The following is a 19988-nucleotide window of genomic DNA, read 5'->3' on the forward strand; positions in this document are numbered from 1 at the left end:
CAGTGCACAAAAATTGTGCACATTAAAAGGGAATTAATTAGAGGAAATATTTTAATATTGCTATTTGCCCTTTCTCTATAATAGAAGTGTCAGAGATGAAAGAAAATTAGTAAAATGTATATGAAAATCTCCCTCCTGTCAGAATCTGGGGCTCGCTGCGGGACCTAGAGTCAAGTCCCCGCCCACCCACGTGTGCCTCAAAATCGTGCGAGACCCAGACCTGGCTGCCCTCCCCACCAATTGGGTGAGACCCAGGCCTGGCCGGCCCCACCCCCGTCAAGCCCCTCTAGGTGGGGGCGCAGCCTCAGGTCCCCAATCAAGCTCCGCCAGGCGGGGGGGGCACAGCCTCAGGTCCCTCGGCCTGGTGCCAGGGCGGGGGTCGAGGCCTGAGGTCTCCCGGCCCAGCGCCAGGGCAGGGGGCATGGCCCGAGGTCCCCTGTCAAGTCCATGCCCAGGTGGCATTCAGGGAGTTCTGGAAAATATTCAAGAAAGAAGTCATTCCAGTCTTATGAAACTTTTCCAGGTACAGAATAAGAAGGGACACTTGAAACTTATTTCATAAGCTAGCATATTTTAATAGAAAATGTCAACAGGGATAAGAAAGGAAGGTCTGAGGTGTTCTTACCTATGAACATAGATGAAAAACACCTGAAATACACATACTCACACACACATAAATACACAGATATGCACATGGTGTGTGTGTGTGTGTGTGTGTGTGTGTGTGTGTGTGTGCGCGCAAGTGTCTGTGTGTATGCAAATTGGATCCGGCAATCTATATATATAAGAGCTTAAGTGAATGAACGACTGAATGACGGGTTGACTGGTTGCTATGACGCACACTGACCACCAGGGGGCAGATGCTCAATGCAGGAGCTGCCCCCTGGTGGTCAGTGTGCTCCCACAGCCAACCTCCCGCGGTTCCTGCCCCTGATGGCCAGCCAACCTCTCGCAGCCCCTCCCCCCGACCGCTAGACCCCCGATCAGCCCCGATCACCAATCAGACCCGTGCATAAATTCGTGCACCGGGCCTCTAGTGTGTAATAAAGATAACACATCATGACCCCACAAATGCAAGGGTACTTCAGAAAACTGATGAACTCATTTCACCCATTTAACAAATTAAAGATAGAAAAGAAATCATGATCATCTTAATAAAGTAAAAGTATTTGACCAATGCTCTCCTGCATGATAAAAACTCGCCAAGCAGTGATAGGAGGTAACTCTGCTAACTTTATAAAAGGTATTTACAGAACACCTCCCGTGGATATCATACTTAGTGATGAAACACAGCGCGTTCCCCGGGGCTTTGGAAACACGGGCAGGACGTTCACTATTATCACTTCCAGTCAGCACTGCGTGACAAATCCTATTTAGCACAGTAAGACAAAAAAGATATAAAAATCGAAGATAGAAACAAAAGGTTCACCACTCATATATGATTATATAAGGCAAAAAATGCAAAAGAAACTACAAATACATTTTAGAATTAAGTGTTTTTGGCAAAGTTGCTGAACATAAAAATCAAATTTTTCTCTAGACACCAGCAATAAACAATAAAAATAAAAGATAGTTACAGTGGCATCAAATGCAAAACATCTAGAAAAAATTTAAAAATAATACTTGTTTAAGTCCACTATATTAAAAGTATAAAACTTAATTGAAGACAATAAAGATCTAAACAGATGGTTCGCATTCAAGGATTGGAAGACTCTATAGCATAAAGATGTGAATATTCCCCAGTGACCTTATAGATTCAATGAGATGTCAATAAAATTAATAGAAGTCTTTGTGAAAATTAATAAGCTTACTAAAACTTATATGAAAGTACCAAGGCTTTGAACAGACAATCTTTAAGAACAGGGCAAGGTCTCAGAGGTAATGACTTGTATTGGGTTACAGAAGTTAGACTGTGATGAAATGGCGTGGTGATAACCTAACTGAACAGATGAGAGCCCACATCAAACCTGTGAATGTACAGCAGCTGATGGATGAGAGTGGTTTTGCAGGTCAGTGGGTAAAATATGGACCTTACAGTAAGGTGATGCTGGAAAGAAGTAAAATGCAATCATTATCTTACACAAATTCACAAAAATCTCTTCTACTGCCGAAACCGGTTTGGCTCAGTGGCTAGAGCGTTGGTCTGCGGACTGAAGGGTCCCAGGTTAGATTCTGGTTAAGGGCATGTACATTGGTTGCGGGCACATCCCCGGTAGGGGGGTGTGCAGGAGGCAGCTGGTTGATGTTTCGCTCTCATCGATGTTTCTAGCTCTCTATCCCTCTCTCTTCCTCTGTAAAAACTCAATAAAATATATATTTTTTTAAAAAAATCTCTTCTACTTAGGTTAAAGATCTAACTGGGAAAAGCAAAGCTACGTTTGAGGTATTCAGAAGGTAATATTTATTCGCAAAGATATATGCATCCCTATGTCCACTGCAGCACTATTCACAGTGGATAAGATATGGAAACAACTGAAGTGTCTTTGGATAGATGACTGGATGTGGTACATACATACAATGGATACTACTCAGCTGTAAGAAAGGATGAAATACTGCCATTTATAACATCATGGATGGATCTTGAGGATATTATGCTAAGTCAGTCAGTCAGAAAAAGCTATGAACCAAATGATTTCACTCATATATGGGATATAAAACTTAAACTCATAGACACAGACAACAGTATGGTGGTTACCAGAGGAAAGAGGGGTGGGGAGGCTCGTAAAGGGGGCCAAATATATGGCGATGGAAGATGATTTGACTTTGGGTGGTGGCCACAATGCAATATACAGGTCATGTATCATAGAAGTGTACACTGAAACCTATATAATCTTATTAATCAATGACGGTCTAATAAATTGAATTAAAATGAAATAAAATACATTTTGGTTCATATTTCTCTGGGCTTAGATTAAGCAGCAGATGACAGAATCAGATGGGTTTTGCCTCTTTCCCATTCCCCCCCAGGGAGGTCTGAGTGAGGAATGAGGCAAGAGGCCTGGAGGATTGCCCTAGGACCGTGGTCGGCAAACTGCGGCTCGCGAGCCACATGCGGCTCTTTGGCCCCTTGAGTGTGGCTCTTCCACAAAATACCACGGTCTGGGAGAGTCTATTTTGAAGAAATGGCATTAGAAGAAGTTTAAGTTTAAAAAATTTGGCTCTCAAAAGAAATTTCAATCGTTGTACTGTTGATATTTGGCTCTGTTGACTAATGAGTTTGCCAACCACTGCTCTAGGAAAGCTGAGGAGTGGAGAACAATATAAACCCCCTAAAGTGCATCATAAAGTCCAACTTCCTTGGTAAAAAAAGAGGAGGAGGAGGAGGAGGAGGAAGAGGAAGAGGAGGAGGGTGTAGTGGTGGTGGCAGGGAGGGAAGAGGAAGGGGGAAGGGGAGGGGGAGGGGGAGGAGGAAGCAGCCGCAGAAGGAACATAGCTTTAAAACATCCTTCCCTTTGAGGGCATACATCAATAATAAAAAGTAGAATACATAAAGGAAGAAGATTATTCACAGTAAAGTTCATTTTTATTCATCAAAAAGTACCATCAAGAATGGAAAAAGACAAACCACATCCTGGGAGAAGATAGTTGCAAACATGTAACCAACAAGAATTGGTATCCGGAATATGTGAAAAATTCCTATGAACTGTTAAAAACGGACAAAAAGATTGGAAATGCAAAATATAATTCATGTCTAAACCCGCTAGGTTAGAAGAATTAATAAGCCTGACAAAATTAAGCATTGGCAAGAGTGTGAAGTGAACTCTCGCACGGTGCGGGCTGTGGTCTGTGTACTGGGAAAGGAAGCTGAATGTGCACACAATGAATGACCTAGCATCCTCCCTCCTGGAGAAGCTCTCGCACACTGTAAGAGACCTGTAAAACAGCATTTATACAAACACTGCTGCCCTAGCCGGTTTGGCTCCGTGGATAGAGTGTCGGCCTGCGGACTGAAGGGTCCTAGGTTCGATTTTGGCCAAGGGTACATGCCTGGGTTGCGGGCTCGATCCCCAGTAGGGGCATACAGGAGGCAGCTGATCAATGATTCTCATCATTGATGTTTTTCTCTCTCTCTCTCCCTCCCCCTTCCTCTCTGAAATCAATAAAAAACTACATTAAAAAACAAACAAAAAACACTGATTGTGAGAGCAAAAGCAAGCAATGAAAAACTAGACAACTCAAGTATCTATAAACAGTGGAATTAATAGTGTAGTATACAGTTACATGCCACTTAATGATGGGACACATTCTGAGAAATGTATCCTTAGGCAATTTCATTCTTGTGCGATCGTAGAATGCACTTAGCAAAACTAGATGGTACAGCCTACTGCACACCTAGGCTATATGGTATAGCTTACTGCTCCTGGGCTACAGCCTGTACAGCATGTTACTCTACTGAATACCGGAGGCAATTATAACAGAATGGTAAGTATTTGTGTATCCAAACATATTTAAATATAGAAGAGGTACAGTAAAGATACACTATGAAAGATAAAGTGGAACACCTGTGTAGGGCACTTACCATGAACGGAGCTGGCAGGCCTGGATGCTACTCTGGGGGAGTCAGTGAGTGAGGGTGAGTGCCAAGGCCAGGTCGTGACTGCCCACTGCTGGAGACTTCACAAGCCCTGTGCACTTAGGCTACACTACACCATGAGATTCCCTCAAGCACAAGAGAAAATGGTGCAATCAAGAGAAGCAGTAAACATGAGACATGAGCCTAATACTGCACATTTCACAGCAGACTTTCTGTAAATGGGAGTGCACTCTAAAATAATGATAACAAGTATAGTGAATGCAGAAACCAAGATGGCGGCATAGGTTAAACACCTAACCTACAGCCTGGCACAACAATTTCAAAAATACAACTAAAAGTCAAAATGGACATCATCCAGAACTACAGGAAAGCTGGCTGACTGAAATGCCCACAACTAGAAGGAAAGAGAAAACCACAAGGAAAATCAGAGGAGCCGTAAAAGCCCGAGGTATGGAGACACGGGTGGAGACACAAGCACGTGCGCGTGCGGGGAGGACAGAGCCCGAGAGGAAGGGGCGGCTGACGGCCTGACCGGCGTTCTCTAGCGGGAAGGAGATAAAAGCTCCAGACTGCGCTGAACCCCAGTTCTGACTGCACTGAACCCCAGTTCCGGGTGAAACCCTGGGAAGCCAGGCTCATGTTGGGGGAATCTGGGCTGTGGGGCGGAAACACAGAGGAGCAGCGAAAGGCAGAGCTCTGGAGGCGCGCACAGGAATGCGCGCAGAGGACAGACTGTTGCCTGTGCCGCTGAATTGCCCTGGCGGGGAGGAGACAAAAGCTCCGGACCGTGCTGAACCCCAGTTCCGACTGCACTGAACCCCAGTTCCGGGCAAGACCCTGGGAAGCCAGGCTCATACTGGGGGAATCTGGGCTGTAAGGCGGAAATGCAGAGAAGCGGTGAAAGGCAGAGCACTGGAGGCGCGCACGGGAATGCGCGCAGAGGATGGTCTGTTGACTGTGCCGCTGAATTGCCCTGGTGGGAAGGAGACAAAAGCGCCAGACTGCGCTGAGACCCAGTTCCGACTACACTGAAACCCAGTTCTGGGCGAGAATCTGGGAATCCAGATTCATTGGGGGAGAGACTAGACTGTTTGGTGGCGGGTGAAACTCCAGGGCGCTTTTCTCTCAGAGGTGTTTGCAGGGAATACAGAGGGACACTGAGACCCAGGAACCTCATAGGGCGGGGCTGACGGGAAGCCAAGGCTGTAGGCTCCACCCTGAAACTCCGCCCCATCCAAGCTGAGCACAGAGGCTTTTACAATTTTGCAAGTCTAGTTGAATAAGGCTGTCTCCCGGCATAGACACAGCTGATCCTCACAGCCAATTGGACTGGAGGTCAAATCCTCCCAGTGTACCAACAGCAATCAAGGCTTAACAACACCAAGACTTTGCACTCAGCCCACAAAGGGGGGTATCAAGAGCGACCACCTAGGGAGATTGGGGAAGCTGAGCTACAGGGAGGCAGCCAAAAGGTGAAGACACCGAAGCAGGTCACGAATAGAAGGGATGAAGGAAAGTAAACTAATGGACGACACAGTGTTCAGAACCACATTTATAAGGTTACTTAAGAATCTTCTGGAGGACCAAGATGGCAGCATAGGGCAGACGCCTGATTGTTGCCTACCACAACAATTTTGAAACTACAACTGGAAAACAGAGCAGACACCATCCAGAACAATGGCCGGAGGAATTGCTGAGAAGGAATTGACCGATGGGAGATGGGATCGGGAAGACGAGGCCCCGCTGGGTCCCGGATCCAGGTGCGCTCGCCCAGCGACTGGTCGCCGTTGCAGACCCGAGTGCCGCCGCAGCGACCTCGGACCAGCCCGCCGCCGCGCACCGGGTGCACTGGAGCTTCGCCGAGCCCGCCGACTGGCGAGTTCCGTGGCAGCCGCCCCGGAGCTTTGAGAAAATGGCCGAAGGAACTGCTGAGAGGGAATTGACCGACAGGAATTGGGATCAAGAAGACGAAGCCCCGCTGGGTCTCGGGTCCTGGTGAGGCCGTGCGCCCCTGGATCCGGGTGTAGCTGGATCCCGGGTCCAGGTGAGGCCATGCGCCCCTGGATCCGGTGAGGCTGGGTCCCAGGTCCGGGTGAGGCCGCGCGCCCCTGGGTCCGGGCGAGGCCACGCACCCCTGGGTCCGGGAGAGGCCACGCACCCCAGGGTCCGGGTGAGGCCACGCGCCCCTGGGTCCGGGTGAGGCTGTGCGCCCCTGGATCCGGGTGAGGATGGGTCCCGGGTCCGGGTGAGGCCGTGCGCCCGTGGATCCGGGTGAGGCTGGGTCCCGGGTCCGGGTGAGGCCACGCGCCCCTGGGCCTGGGTGATGCTGGGTCCCAGGTCAGGGTGAGGCCATGCGCCCCTGGATCCAGGTGAGGCCACGTGCCCCTGGGTCCGGGTGAGGCCACGCGCCCCTGGGTCCGGGTGAGGCCACGCGCCCCTGGGTCTGGGTGTAGCTGGATCCCGGGTCCGGGTGAGGCCGTGCGCCCCTGGATCCAGGTGAGGCTGGGTCCCGGGTCCGGGTGAGGCCGTGCGCCCCTGTATCCGGGTGAGGCTGGGTCCCGGGTCCGAGTGAGGCCGTGCGCCCCTGAATCCGGGTGAGGCTGGGTCCTGGGTCCGGGTGAGGCCGCGCCCCTGGGTCCGGGTGAGGCCACGCGCTCCTGGGTCCGGGTGAGGTCACGCGCCCCTGGGTCTGGGTGTAGCTGGATCCCGGGTCCGGGTGAGGCCGTGCGCCCCTGGATCCGGGTGAGGCTGGATCCCGGGACTGGGTGAGGCCACGCACACCTGGGTCTGGGTGAGGCCACGCACCCCTGGGCCTGGGTGATGCTGGGTCCCAGGTCCGGGTGAGGCTGCGCGCCCCTGAGTCCGGGTGAAGTCGTGCCCCTGGGTCCGGGCGAGACCAAACCAGAGGGAGTCGGACCTGCATTACCACCATTTGTCCACCATCCAGAGCTGAAAAGTCAGTGCTGACATGTACACATAAGGAACTGGTGGACATTGAAATTGGGTCTCAAAAGAACTGTTGGTCCAGAAAGAAACTCAGTACAGACTGATTCATTTGCCTGTCAGCATAACTATTATTGCTCGTCTCACATTCGGTTCTTATAAGTATATTTCTAGTAACACATGATCTCACTCATCTAGGGGAAATGATGAACAACATAGACTGAGGAACAAGAACAGAACCAGAAACAAGGAGGCATCGATCGGACTATCGGGCCTCAGAGGGAGGGTAGGGGAGGGTGAGGGTAAGGGGGGAGAGATCAACCAAAGGACTTGTGTGCATGCATAAAAGCCTAACCAATGGTTAAGGACAACAGGGGGGTGGGGGCATCCATGGGGAGGGGTGGGGGATGGGAATGGGGGGATGAGGACAAATATGTGACACCTTAATCAATAAAGAAATTAAAAAAAAAGAAAGTAAAAACAAAAATAAAAAACAACAAAAAAACAAGTATAGTGAATGCATAAACTGGTAACATACTCATTTATTATCAGGTATATGTACTGTACTGTATTGTATGACAGGCAGCACAGGTTTGCTTCCACCAGTATCACCACAAACACGTGACTACTGCATTGGGCTACAACTTATCTCTCCAGAACTACAATATAAACTCCACTATTCTTGTTCACCATTGTACTCCGTGTCTAGAACGGTGCTAACTAAGCATATAATGGGAACATTTGGGAACAGTTGGTTTAAAGGAATTATTTTTAAAATATTCTTATTGATTTTTTACAGAGAGGAAGGAAGAGGGATAGAGAGTTAGAAACATCAATGAGAGAGAAACACTGATCAGCTGCCTCCTGCACACCCCCTACTGGGGATGTGCCCGCAACCAAGGTACATGCCCCTGACCAGAATAGAACCTGGAACCCTCCAGTCCGCAGGCTGACGCTCTATCCACTGAGCCAAACTGGTTAGGGCGGGAACAGTTGGTTTAAAACGCAATGGTGTGCTCCATTATAATCCTGTGGGACCACAGTCATATACAACGGCCTGTTACTGACCAATTATGACTGTATTCATACAGTGGCATACTAGTCAGTAACAAAAATAATTTTGAGATTAACATGGGTGAACCTCAAAAACATAATATTGAATGGAAGTTAGAAATAGATAATGAAATAATCTATACTAATAAAAGGGCAATATGCTAATTAGACCGGGAGACCTTCCGGATGTCCTTCCGGACAAAGCCATGGTGGTGGGGCGGAGGCAGAGGCAGGTTAGGGCCAATCAGGCCGGTGGGGGAGGGCAGTTGGGGGTGAGCGGGCCGGCAGGGTGGGACAGTTGGGGGTGATAAGGCCAGCAGGCGGGGAGGAAGTTAGGGGTGATCAGGCCGGAAGGGAGGGGCAGTTGGGGGTGATCAGGAAGGCAGGCAGGTGAGCAGTTAGGAGCCAGCGGTCCTGGATTGCGAGAGGGATGTCCAACTGCTGGTTTAGGCCCAATCCCACAGGGACATCCGGCAGTCAGACATCCCCTGAGGGGTCCTGGACTGCGAGAGGGCACAGGTCGGGCTAAGGGACCCTCCCCACCCTGCACCAGGCCTGTAGTACGTATATAAATTCAAAAACAGGCAAAACTGCCCTGGCCGGGTGGCTCAGTTGGTTGGAGCATTGCCCTTTCACCAAAAGGGTCGTGTGGGAGTACATACCCCTGATTCCTGGTGGGAGTACATACCTACATTGTGAGTTCAATCCCCAGTTGGGGCGCATATGGAGACAAGCAATTGATGTTTCTTCCTCACATTGATGTTTCTCTCTCACACTGATGTTTTTTTCTCTCTCCCTCACTCTCCAAAATCAGTACACATGTCCTCAGGTGAGGATTTGCAAAACTAAACAGTTCATTGGGTAGATACATACACAGTTGGGAAAACTAAGAAGAAAAACAAGTGGCCCTGGCCGGTGTGCTCAGTGGTTAGAGCATCAGCCCACACACCCAAGGGGTCACGTGTTTGATTCCTTATCAAAGGCACGTACCTGGGTTGTAGGTTCAATCCCTGGCCCTCTGGCCCAGGTTGGGGTGCGTGTGGGAGGCAACCAACTTATGTGTCTCTCTCACATCGATGTTTCTCTCTTGTCTCTCCCCTCCCTTCCACTCTCTAAAAATCAATTGAAAAAATATCGTTTGGTGAAGATTAACCAAAAAAAAAAAAGAAGAAGAAAAATTACCACAAAAATCAGGAAGTGATTAGAAGGGGCACACAGAAGACCTTTCACTGGTAATGTCCTATATCCTTTAAGTACATAATTACATGCTTTACACATTTCTATACTTACGATATTTCACAACAAAAAGAAAATTTATCACATTTTCATTTAATTTTTGATAAAAAATACTTTATTGGTACCGTTTAATGTCAAAAACATAGTACTGTTTTCATTGTTTAGCTTCCATCTTTAAATTAAAAGCTAGTTTAAAAAAAAACAGAAGATAAAATCATTTGCTTATGTCAAAAAACAAGCTGAAACTTACCTTTGCAAATCATTAGGTTCCCTCACTTTTCACTGGTCTTCATAATAAATACTTGTATAAAAAGGAGACAACAGCCTGAATAATTTTGCACAGGACATTTCACATATCTTCAAAAATAAAACAGCCTAAGTGCTACCCCAACGTAAAACTTACAAGAATAATTAGTAAGAGTTACTGTAAAATTGAATTCATGTAGCACCAAGAAATTTAGAATTTATATTTCAGATGGTATGATTTACTGAGCCAAAAGAGAAATGATTTCTCTTCTGTGATTTTCAGAGGTTTATATACAAATGGAAAGAATACAGCATAGGTCCCTTTTTAAAAACCAAAAATTCAAAAATCTATGCACGCCTTTCACCATATCTCCAATTTCTGGATCTAGCAATTGACCCTATGGTAAAAGATCCATGTGTGATAAATAACATAGTATAGTCCTATCTGAATATAACTTCTTATTCATCTTGTCTCATTAATATAATTTATACCTCAAAATATCATTCTATCTGCAAGTAATACATATCTCTTAAAAAATTCTGTAATTCAGATTTCATACTGTTTCCGCTTTTCTCAAATCAGTGTGATCTTATGGCATACCTCATTGTTTTTTTCTCTCTTCAGTGAAACTCTCAAAGTATTATAATAATGCAAATGCATATGCAGCATATATTAACTTGTTAGGACAAAAGGACAGTAAATACATATGAACCCATGCTAAATGAGAAGAGACAAAAACACACAGCACCATGCTATGCTCATCTATTTTGAACCACCCACCACTAACGGCCCTGATAGTGCCCAGGCTCATGTACACGATGCTCCCAGACACCACTAGTGTCCTGTACTCCAACACAGGAAGTGTCTGTCAAGACGTTTCCATGTTGATTTCAGTTTGTTCAAAACAGTCTACAGCAACTTGATTTCTAGTCCCAAAAATGATGACAAAGTATTAACACTTTATATTTAATCAAGTCATGGATTCTCATCTAAGTATTTCCCACTATTACCCATGTGTTTAAAAACAGACATTGAGGGGACTGAGCAAGATGAAGTTAAGGGGTTTTTATTTCTGTCTCCTCCTGATTGGGGATTTCAGATGTGTCATGTAATTGTCCTCTGCTTCACTGAAAAAAGATTCTTCAAGCAACTGACCAAAGATCTTCTTTTAAAAACCACAGCCCTGGCTGGGTGGCCCAGTTGGTTGGAACAATGTCCCCTATACCAACCAAAGGTTGCAGGTTCAATCCCCAGTCAGGGCGCATATGGGAGACAACCGATTGATGTGTTTCTCTCTCTCTCTCTCTCTCTCTCTCTCTCTCATAAAAAAAATAAAAATAAAAACCAAGCAAGTTGCCTCAGTGGTCAGTGAAGAGCCCTTGTCCAGACACTCCATCCATAACTCTCCACCTCTGTGGGAACAGGATCTCCTTACTGACCATCATCACAACACATTCCATCATTTAGCCCAGATGCAACCAGGAAACATCAGAACATGAATGCAGAGTACAAACTAACTCAAAACTTCCTCGGGACCAAACAGCAAATTTTGATTTATCAATGATTCCATAGTGCAATATTCTCACAAAGCAGGCTTTGCATTGAAACAGTTGCTTTTTCTTCTCATATGAAGTTATACTGCTAAGGTAAAGTAATGTCGGAAAGAGCACAGAAGATAAGCATGTATTCTTTGAAAGAGGCACTGCATCTGGCACTGGAATTAAGGCTAAATAAATAGTGCTGGTTTGTGGTTCGGACTAATGTGTCGATGGTTACGTTAACCAACAGCTTCGCTATTTGTCCTGTATGCCTGCTTGCGAAGATGTGTCTCTATCTCTTCCCTGAAGACCAGCATTCCCATGTGCGAGTGAGAGGCTTCATTCATGGCTTTGGACTGAATGCACATGCGGTACTGCTCGGGGGTCAACTCGTCAGCACAGCGTTTCTCATGCCACAGGTGGAAGAGACCCGGAACCGGGGTCCGAATCACAATCAGGTCACCATGTAAGTATTTTCGATAAAGATGAACATCTTCTCCACCCCAACCTTTAACTTCCATGTCAAATCCACCTGTAGGATCAAAATTAACACTCTAAGTAACTGCCTGGCAGCCAGAACAGTTCAACTGAGGAAGTCTAGTTACCAGATGACATCTAGGCGCTCAAGGACTGTTGTTGAGAGTGTCGAAATTAAATTAAATTAAATACATATTTGAGATTGCTTTGTAAACTTCAAAGATCTATAGAAAATCTTTAGAAAGTCAAGTAAAGGAGAAGGAAATATAAATCACCCATAACGTCACCACCATTAATATTTTATCACATTTTCTTTCTATCCTTTGAAATGCAAGTTTTTCTGGGTCACATAAAACTTACCAGAGGGGAAAATAGAAGAAATGGCTAAGCTGGAGATAGAAGTCTGAGAATGAGTACACAAATGATTTAAAGCCACAAGGAATGGATGAAATGACTGGTTTACAAGGAAAGCAGAGCCCAGGTCTAAATAGAATTGCCAACATCTAGAGGAGGCGTCCTCAAACTACGGCCCGCAGGCCACATGCGGATGTTTTTGCCGTTTTATTTTTTTACTTCAAGATAAGATATGTGCAGTGTGCATAGGAATTTGTTCATAGTTTTTTTTAAACTATAGTCTGGCCCTCCAACAGTCTGAGGGACAGTGAACTGGCCCCCTGTTTAAAAAGTTTGAGGACCCCTGATCTAGAGGTTAAACAGGCAGAGAAAGATAAGAGACTAAGAAATGGCCCCAGAGGAGGGAGAAAATATCACAGTGGAGAGTGAAGAGTGTCTTGAGGAAGAAATGGACAAGTATATGCAGCTGCTCAGTTAAGAACATAAAATGAACCATAAATATCACTTATAACCTCACGCAGAACAATTCTGATGGAGTAATGGGGCAGAGGGCTAACTAGAGGGGGCACAGGAAATGGGAGTTAAAGGTGAGACTAGTTTGAGCTAAACAAAAAACTTTTTAAAGAAGCACGAAGAATATTTCTTCAAATAGATTCTCAATGCCTCTGGCTCCTCTCCTTCTGGTACCTCTATGATGTTACACTTCATGTTGTTCCAAAGGTCCCTTAAACTATCCTAATTTAAAATTTTTTTTCTTTTTGCTACTATGATTGGGTGTTTTCTGTTACCTTGTCTTCCATATCATTAATTCAATTCTCTGCTTCATTTAACCTATTGTTTATTCCTTCTAGTGTATTCTTTTTAAAAAAATACTTTTTTATTTATTTTTATTGATTTCAGAGAGGAAGGGAGAGGGAGAGAAAGACAGAAACATCAACGATGAGAGAGGATCATTGAATGGCTGCCTTCTGCATGCCCCCCATTGGGGATTGAGCCCACAACCCGGGCATGTGCCCCTGACCGGAATCAAACCCGGGACCTATCAGTCCACAGGCTGACGCTCTATCCACTGGGCCAAACCAGCTAGGGCTCTAGTGTATTCTTCATTTCAGATATTGTATTCTACTTTCTGACTGGTTCTTTTTATGGTTCTTTCATTTGGGGCATGCTATTTGTCTCCTCATCTTGCTGCCTCTTTGCATTTGTTCCTGTGCGGTGCTGACCACACACAGCAGCATTTGATTCAGCAGGTTCTGGAGCCTGTTGAGTTCTCCCTTTGGATGTGCCACTTCTGAAGCTAGCTGGATCCTGCTCTGATGTTGGGTGAAGCTCTCAACTGGGTGTGTTGGTTCTGGGGACTCCTGGGAGGGAGTCCGGTGCAGATCAATATCAGACGCTGATTGTGACTGGCCTAGGCAACCTGTTTGAAGTTACAAAGTGATCTACTTTGTGGCTGCCTCTGCATGAGAACCAAACTGCACACCAAGGCTAGCTTCCACCAGCACGAAGCCTGAGGGCAGGTCAGCACAAGGCCCAGTGCATCTGCCTCTGCCTGCTTCCCCTGTTGGCTGCCTGTTAGGCTAGTTTCTGAAAGAGCCTCTGGTGGTACTTGATTGTGTGGGCTAGGTTTTCAGTGAGTCACCAGGCAGGGGCGAGTGGTGTCCACCAGCTCAATACAGGTTCAACCTCCATGTCAGTGCTCTGAGTCTGTGGCTACTCAGCAAAAGTCCCAGAGTACAACGAAGATACCAGCCACTTGCTAGTGCCGGCAGAGCTTTGTGGTAGGGTGGGGTGTAGGGAGTCATAGGATGAGGCCAGCAGAGTTTATCATGCCTAAACAGACCAAGATTTGGCTGTGTGAAGGGAGGGCTCTGCAATGGTCAGATGTGTGAGGGAAAAATGGCCCTGGCTTAGAGTCACACAACTCAGCCTGTTCCACATTCTGCCTGGACCTCCCAGAGAGTTCAAGATCGGCAGTGCAGGATCACCAAAAATCCGAAGGGTGGGGCTGGTGGATCTCCCCTTAGTGGGAGGTGCTAGTCAGGCTACCAGGATGGTGGGAAAATGGCCTTTGCCCACACAACTCAGTCATTGACAGGCCTGGAGTCTGCCCAGACCTATACACCTAGGACCAGGCAGCCGATTCCTCTGCAGGGTGTGAGCTGGTGGGACTACTGCATTCCCGCAGGCTGATGCCATATAGAAAGGTGAGCTCCACATAAGAAAGATGGCATCTGCAGTGTGTAAAAGTAACTAAGCACAGGGACCCTGGCAGCTGTCCCTGCAGCTCTCCCCCTGGAGCCCCCAAACCCAGTCTATCCTCACAGGATTCTCATCAGCTCTGCCTTCCTTCTGCCAGAGCCCAGGGTGAGTGGCTGCAAATGAGATCTTGTGTGCTGACCTTTTAAGAGGGTGCCTGGGTCTCTAGCAGACTTCCGTCTTGCCCCGGTGGTCTGAATCCCTGCTGATTTTAACAGCCAGAGGTTATGTGGGTGCTTCTTCCACATAACACGTGGTGGTCTGGACTGGGGCACCAGTGTGGGGTTGAGACCCAAACTCCTAAGGGGGAACCTTTGCAGCTGAGCTATCCCTCAGGAATCTCAGCCACCACCAGTGGAAGTGGCGCCAGCCCTTTTTGTGCCTCTGCCCCTCCTGCCAGCCTCTACGTGGCTTCTTCTGTAAACCTGTGAGCATAAGCATTCTGTTCAGCCAGTCTTCAGTTGGTTATTCAGGTCAACTGTTCCATATTTTTATTGTAATTCCAGTTTGGTACTGGGAGGAGATAAGTGTAACTTCCACTTAGGCCGCTGACTTGTTCTTTTTTTAAGATTTCTGTCCCTTTGTGTAAGGTCTTACTTGTTCATCTATTCTTCCCCTAAGTTCATTGAGCATCCTTATATGTTTTCACCTCCATATCTGGTAGGTTACATTTTAGGTAGATCTGCTACATCTCCAAGCCTTGGCAGGTTGGCCCTATGTAGTAGGTTTCTTGTGGGGCCCAGTGGCACTGTCTCCCTAGTCACCTGAGCCAGGTGCTCCAGGGCTGTCCTTTGTGTGGGCTGTGTGTTCTCATCCACTGCAGTTGAGTCTTGACTGCTGTTGGCACTTCAGTAGGTAGAACTGACTCTCTAGCTGACTGGCTGTGAGGACTGGCTGTGATTATAGAGTATGAACTGTTGAGTGGCAGTTGACCCCTCAAAATGGGATTTGCTGTAGTGGGACTCTGGTTTCTTTGGAGCCCACCCTTTTGGTGTGTCTTTTTGGAGCTAACTGGTTGGTGCTTTAGTGTGGTCTCCACACAAGAAAGATGGCATTTGGCTCTGTTGGTCCTGGGGCCTCTTGGGAGGGGCTCCAGTGCAGGCCCAGGTCAGCCTCTGCCTATACCCTACCTGAGGCCACTTGGTAGGAGGTACAAAGTGGTCAGTTCTTGGTAGCTGCCTGTTCTGGGCTTGGAGGCACCTGGGTGTGGTTATGCCGTGAATCAAGGCAGGCTGCTGTTAGTGCCAGGCTGAGGGTCACTTAGCAAGAAGTACAGGGCATGCTGCAGCCAACTGATGCTTGTTTGGGGTATGTGGACTTTTCAGAGATTTAAGGGAATTCACAGCATGGGTTGCGGCCCATTGCTTGTGAGGAACAGCTGCTGAAAGATGTTCAGGCCGGTGCCCAGGATGGGTGGGGCAGGGTCTCAGGGCATCAGCAGGGTGGTGGGAATTGTGTTATCTAGTTTCACGTAGACTCAGATTTGTCACCTGCCTGCACCCGCAGGCTGGGTGGGGGAAGGGCTCAACAAAGGAAAATGGTGCCTGCCAGCACTCGTCTTGGACAGACCTGCCCCTTCAGTGCTCACCCCAAAGCCTGACAATTCAGTCCTCCCTGTTTGTTGTTGGTGTTCCTTAAGCTGCTGCCCCTAGCACTGGTGGTCTGGGCTGCAGAGCCTGGTGTGGGGCTGGGATCAGGGGAGACCTCTATGGACAAAATATCCCTCCTAATTCACATGTGAGTGTGAACTAGCCTGTTATACAACTCTGTCCAGTTAACAGTCCGACATGGCTTCTCTTTATATCCTTATATACAGGAGTTCTGTTTACCTAGTCTTCAGGTGGTTCTCAGGGGTGGTTGTTCTGTAATTTAGTTGTAGTTTTGATGTAACTGTGGGAGCAGGCAAACAGTGTTCACCTACTTTGCCATCATGACTGGAAGGCTCACCTGCTTTCTGAAACTATCGCTGACACTGTTTTCTGCTGGGTAAGATTGGAGTCGGGGTGGGGCAGGAAGCTTCAATCAAATTCTTCATGGTCATTTCTGGCTTAGGGAACTAAGCTAGTAACTCCTGGTCCCCCATTCCAACTTCAACCAGAGTCAGAGAGCAGCTGTTTTTTCATTTGTTTTAGGTACTAGAATTTTGCATAACAGTTCAATAGACAATTAAAGGGGGGTTTCATTTCTCAATAAAAAATATAAAAGCCCTTGGACTAGATAACTCAACATTACTTTCTGCTGTAACAATCCATGATTACAACAGATCTTTTGTTAGAGAACTCAAATCAACTGCAAATATGGTAACAAGTCACACAGATATCAAAACTAGTGTTTTAAAGAAACAATAATATATTACACTTTTATTTTATCTTTATAACCTCATTTTTGCTATTTAAAGACAATAATTATAAACTCATGTTGCCTTTCATATATCCAGACTCCTCTTTTCAGCTATTCTCAGACATTTATAATTTAATAGAAAAATACTCAAATCTGAAACTTTTTAGAAATTGCCATAAGGTAGTACTGTAAATTCATAAAGTCCTATCCTTAAATGTCAGGTATACTTACCAATGGTCAGGAAATCTGATCGATACTGACAAGTCATTCCAAAGCCAAAATCTCGCCAAAAGCCAGAATCCTTTTTGTGAACCTTATGTTAGAGAAAGATAAATAAATAAAATTAGTCCCCTAAGGACAAGGAAAAGTTTTAATCAACAATTAATTTATTATTTCCAAATAATTTTCCAGTCATTTATATGACTGATAATGAAAACATGTATTTATATTATTAAATCCTTATAAAACCAAAAAATATACAGAGTGGGGGAAAAGTAGGTTTACAGTGGTTTATATGGAAAATAATATAATTAATAACTAATAATACAATAAACTCTGTGTTTTGCATGCTCACAACTATAAACCTACTCTTTCCCACACCTTGTGTAAGTAATCCCCATAAGCAAGGATCTGGCCACTTTCAACATTTGAATTCAAGCCCTGTACAAGGTGTAAGCTGAGCTTACTAATCAAACTGTGGTGCCTGACCTCAAGGGCCTTCATTCAATCCAGGAGCACAACAGATGCACATACTGTAATACACTGTGATCAGGTCTACAGAGTGGGCCTTATTTGGTGCCTACCCAGCATCCATTCCCCTATTCCCTTCCTGATTATGTGGAGTTTTGGCCCCATGCAACCAAAGGTTTCAACTAAACTCCTTCCACCTGTACCTTCAGACTGGGCAATGAGGACTCTATACCAATATGACAGTCTCACCCCGCTTACTGCAGGAATTGGTTCATAAATAGACATTAGAAAAAAGGGGAGGGTTGTTGAGAACGTTAGAAAACAAAGCCTCCTTGTCCTTTTGAGAAAGCTACTAGAAAAGACACTTGCTCTTTTTTGGATGGGAAGTCAGCAAATTTCAGCCTCTGGGCTACATCTGGCCTGCCACCGGGTTTTGTAAATGCTTTTATTGGAATACAGTCATACTCATTTGTTTACAAATTTCCTATGGCTGCTTTCATGGTACAATGACAGAGTTGAATAATTGCATGGCCTGTAAAGCCCCAAATATTTTCTATGTGGCTCTATACAGAGTAAGTTTGCCAATCCCAGGTGTAGGGTATAGCAACATTTGGAACTGCTACAGTCCTTTTCCAGCATGAGGGAAACCAGCTTTGAAATAAAGCTGTCACTTCTGAAGCCCAAGCAAAGAAAGAAACTCAGGGCTTTGATGATACTGAGTCCCCAGAATCAAATAAAAGTTGAAGCCTGATAAACCCCTTTTATTTTACTCATCCTCCACTGCACATGCAATGTGTTTGATCTGTGGACACAGTTCTGGGAGCTGGGACACAGCAGTGAATAAAAGGTGACAAAGTCCCTGCCTCTTTCATGTTACTGGTTTTCCCTAAGTATCTGGCTGGTCTTAGTTAAGTGCTACTCACTTTTGTTACAAAAATCATTGTTCAAAACCCATGGCTGTTAGCTATGATTACAGGGGCCACTCTCCAATAACAGTGGAGGAGGGGGGACTGAACATGTTCTAGGGTACAACATATCAACAGCAGCTCATCTTCGCATTCTGAGGCTCCCTATCCTCCCTACAACTCAATATTCTCAGTACCCTGCCCCAACTTTCTGGCTTCAAGGCCTATACATACTGCCTCAGACTACAGGCCAATCTCTGAATGACTGACTGCTGCTTAGCAACCCCCTGGAGAAGCAAGCATGCATATTCCAGCATGTCCTCCTGAACATGTCCTAGATTGTTCTCTCCTCCATGAATCCTGTATCTACTGCCATTTTACAGAAATGTCTCAAACTTTAGACTATTAATGGTAATTCTCTAATTTTCCAATATGAATATGCTTTTTTCTTCTTAATTCCTTTTTACAAAGGACTTAGGATGCTAGCTAAGGCAGATATGGGTGCTTGATTTTCCATTTTAACCCCATTTGTATCAATATTCCTAAGTAATAAGATATAGGTGTGTGTGTGTGTGTGTGTACATGCTTTGCCAGGTATTGGTATGAAGATATACTGGTCTCATAAAATATGTTAAGTTGATCATATGGCATTAATATTACCTGTTCTTTGAAAATTTAAAAGAACTCACTAATAAAACATTAGTGAGTTTTTCCAAATACTAACATCAGCTTTTTTAAAATACTAACAAACTTAGCTCATATTAATCGTTTATAAATTCTCAAATATTTCCTTTTACTTAGGATTTTTAAAATGTATCATATAAAATTGATTTTTCTCAATGTTTTCTTATAAATTTCAAGGTTGCATTTTCCTTTTTATCTTGAATTTACCTACTTTATGATTAAAACTTTTTTTTTGCACATAATAAATAACCTCCTGTATTTGTCAAACTATTATTTTTGATTCATGAATTTCTGCCTTTATCTTTTTTCCCCTCTGAGTTATTCTATTTTTTAACATCTTAAATTGATTTCTTAGTTCATTTGTTTCCAGTTTTTCTTAATGTTAACAATAAAAAATTAGGCTAAATGCAATATAGTATCCTGGACTGGATCCTGGAATAGGAAAGGGATTAGTAATCCTAATAATCCTGGTGAAATCCTAATAAATTCTATAGTGTAGTTAGCAGTAACTTAGCAGTATTAATTTCTCAATTTTGACAAATGTACCATGGTTACATAAAATGTCAAAATTAGGGGAAACTGGGTGAAATCTAGGAACACTTTATACTATCTTCCTATCTTTTCTGTAAATCTAAATTATTCTAACATAGTAAGTTACTTAAAATTAAAAATAACTTATCCTATATAATAAAAGCCCAGCGACCAAAAGGCAGAACGACCAGAATGAC

General features: G+C 45.2%; 1 protein-coding gene across 5 annotated transcripts in view; it reads right to left on the bottom strand.

Moving 5' to 3' along the window:
- Positions 1-1283: 1283 nt before the first annotated feature.
- CSGALNACT2 (chondroitin sulfate N-acetylgalactosaminyltransferase 2) overlaps positions 1284-19988 on the bottom strand; it is a 46244-nt gene continuing 27539 nt past the window's right edge. The window contains exons 7-8 of one of the 5 annotated variants that reach the window (XM_054728787.1): positions 17213-17294; positions 1284-1369 (exon numbers count right to left, since the gene is read on the bottom strand). In XM_054728787.1, coding sequence (XP_054584762.1) covers positions 1350-1369; positions 17213-17294 — 102 coding nt within the window. In that variant the 3' untranslated portion in view covers positions 1284-1349. Of the gene's footprint in view, positions 1370-11545; positions 12084-17208; positions 17295-19988 lie in introns of those variants that run through there. The other 4 variants (XM_054728790.1, XM_028156903.2, XM_054728789.1 and 1 more) reach the window with 4 other exon arrangements.

The sequence above is a fragment of the Eptesicus fuscus genome, chromosome 17, assembly GCF_027574615.1.
Source record: "Eptesicus fuscus isolate TK198812 chromosome 17, DD_ASM_mEF_20220401, whole genome shotgun sequence".
In the NCBI taxonomy this organism is placed as follows: domain Eukaryota; kingdom Metazoa; phylum Chordata; class Mammalia; order Chiroptera; family Vespertilionidae; genus Eptesicus; species Eptesicus fuscus.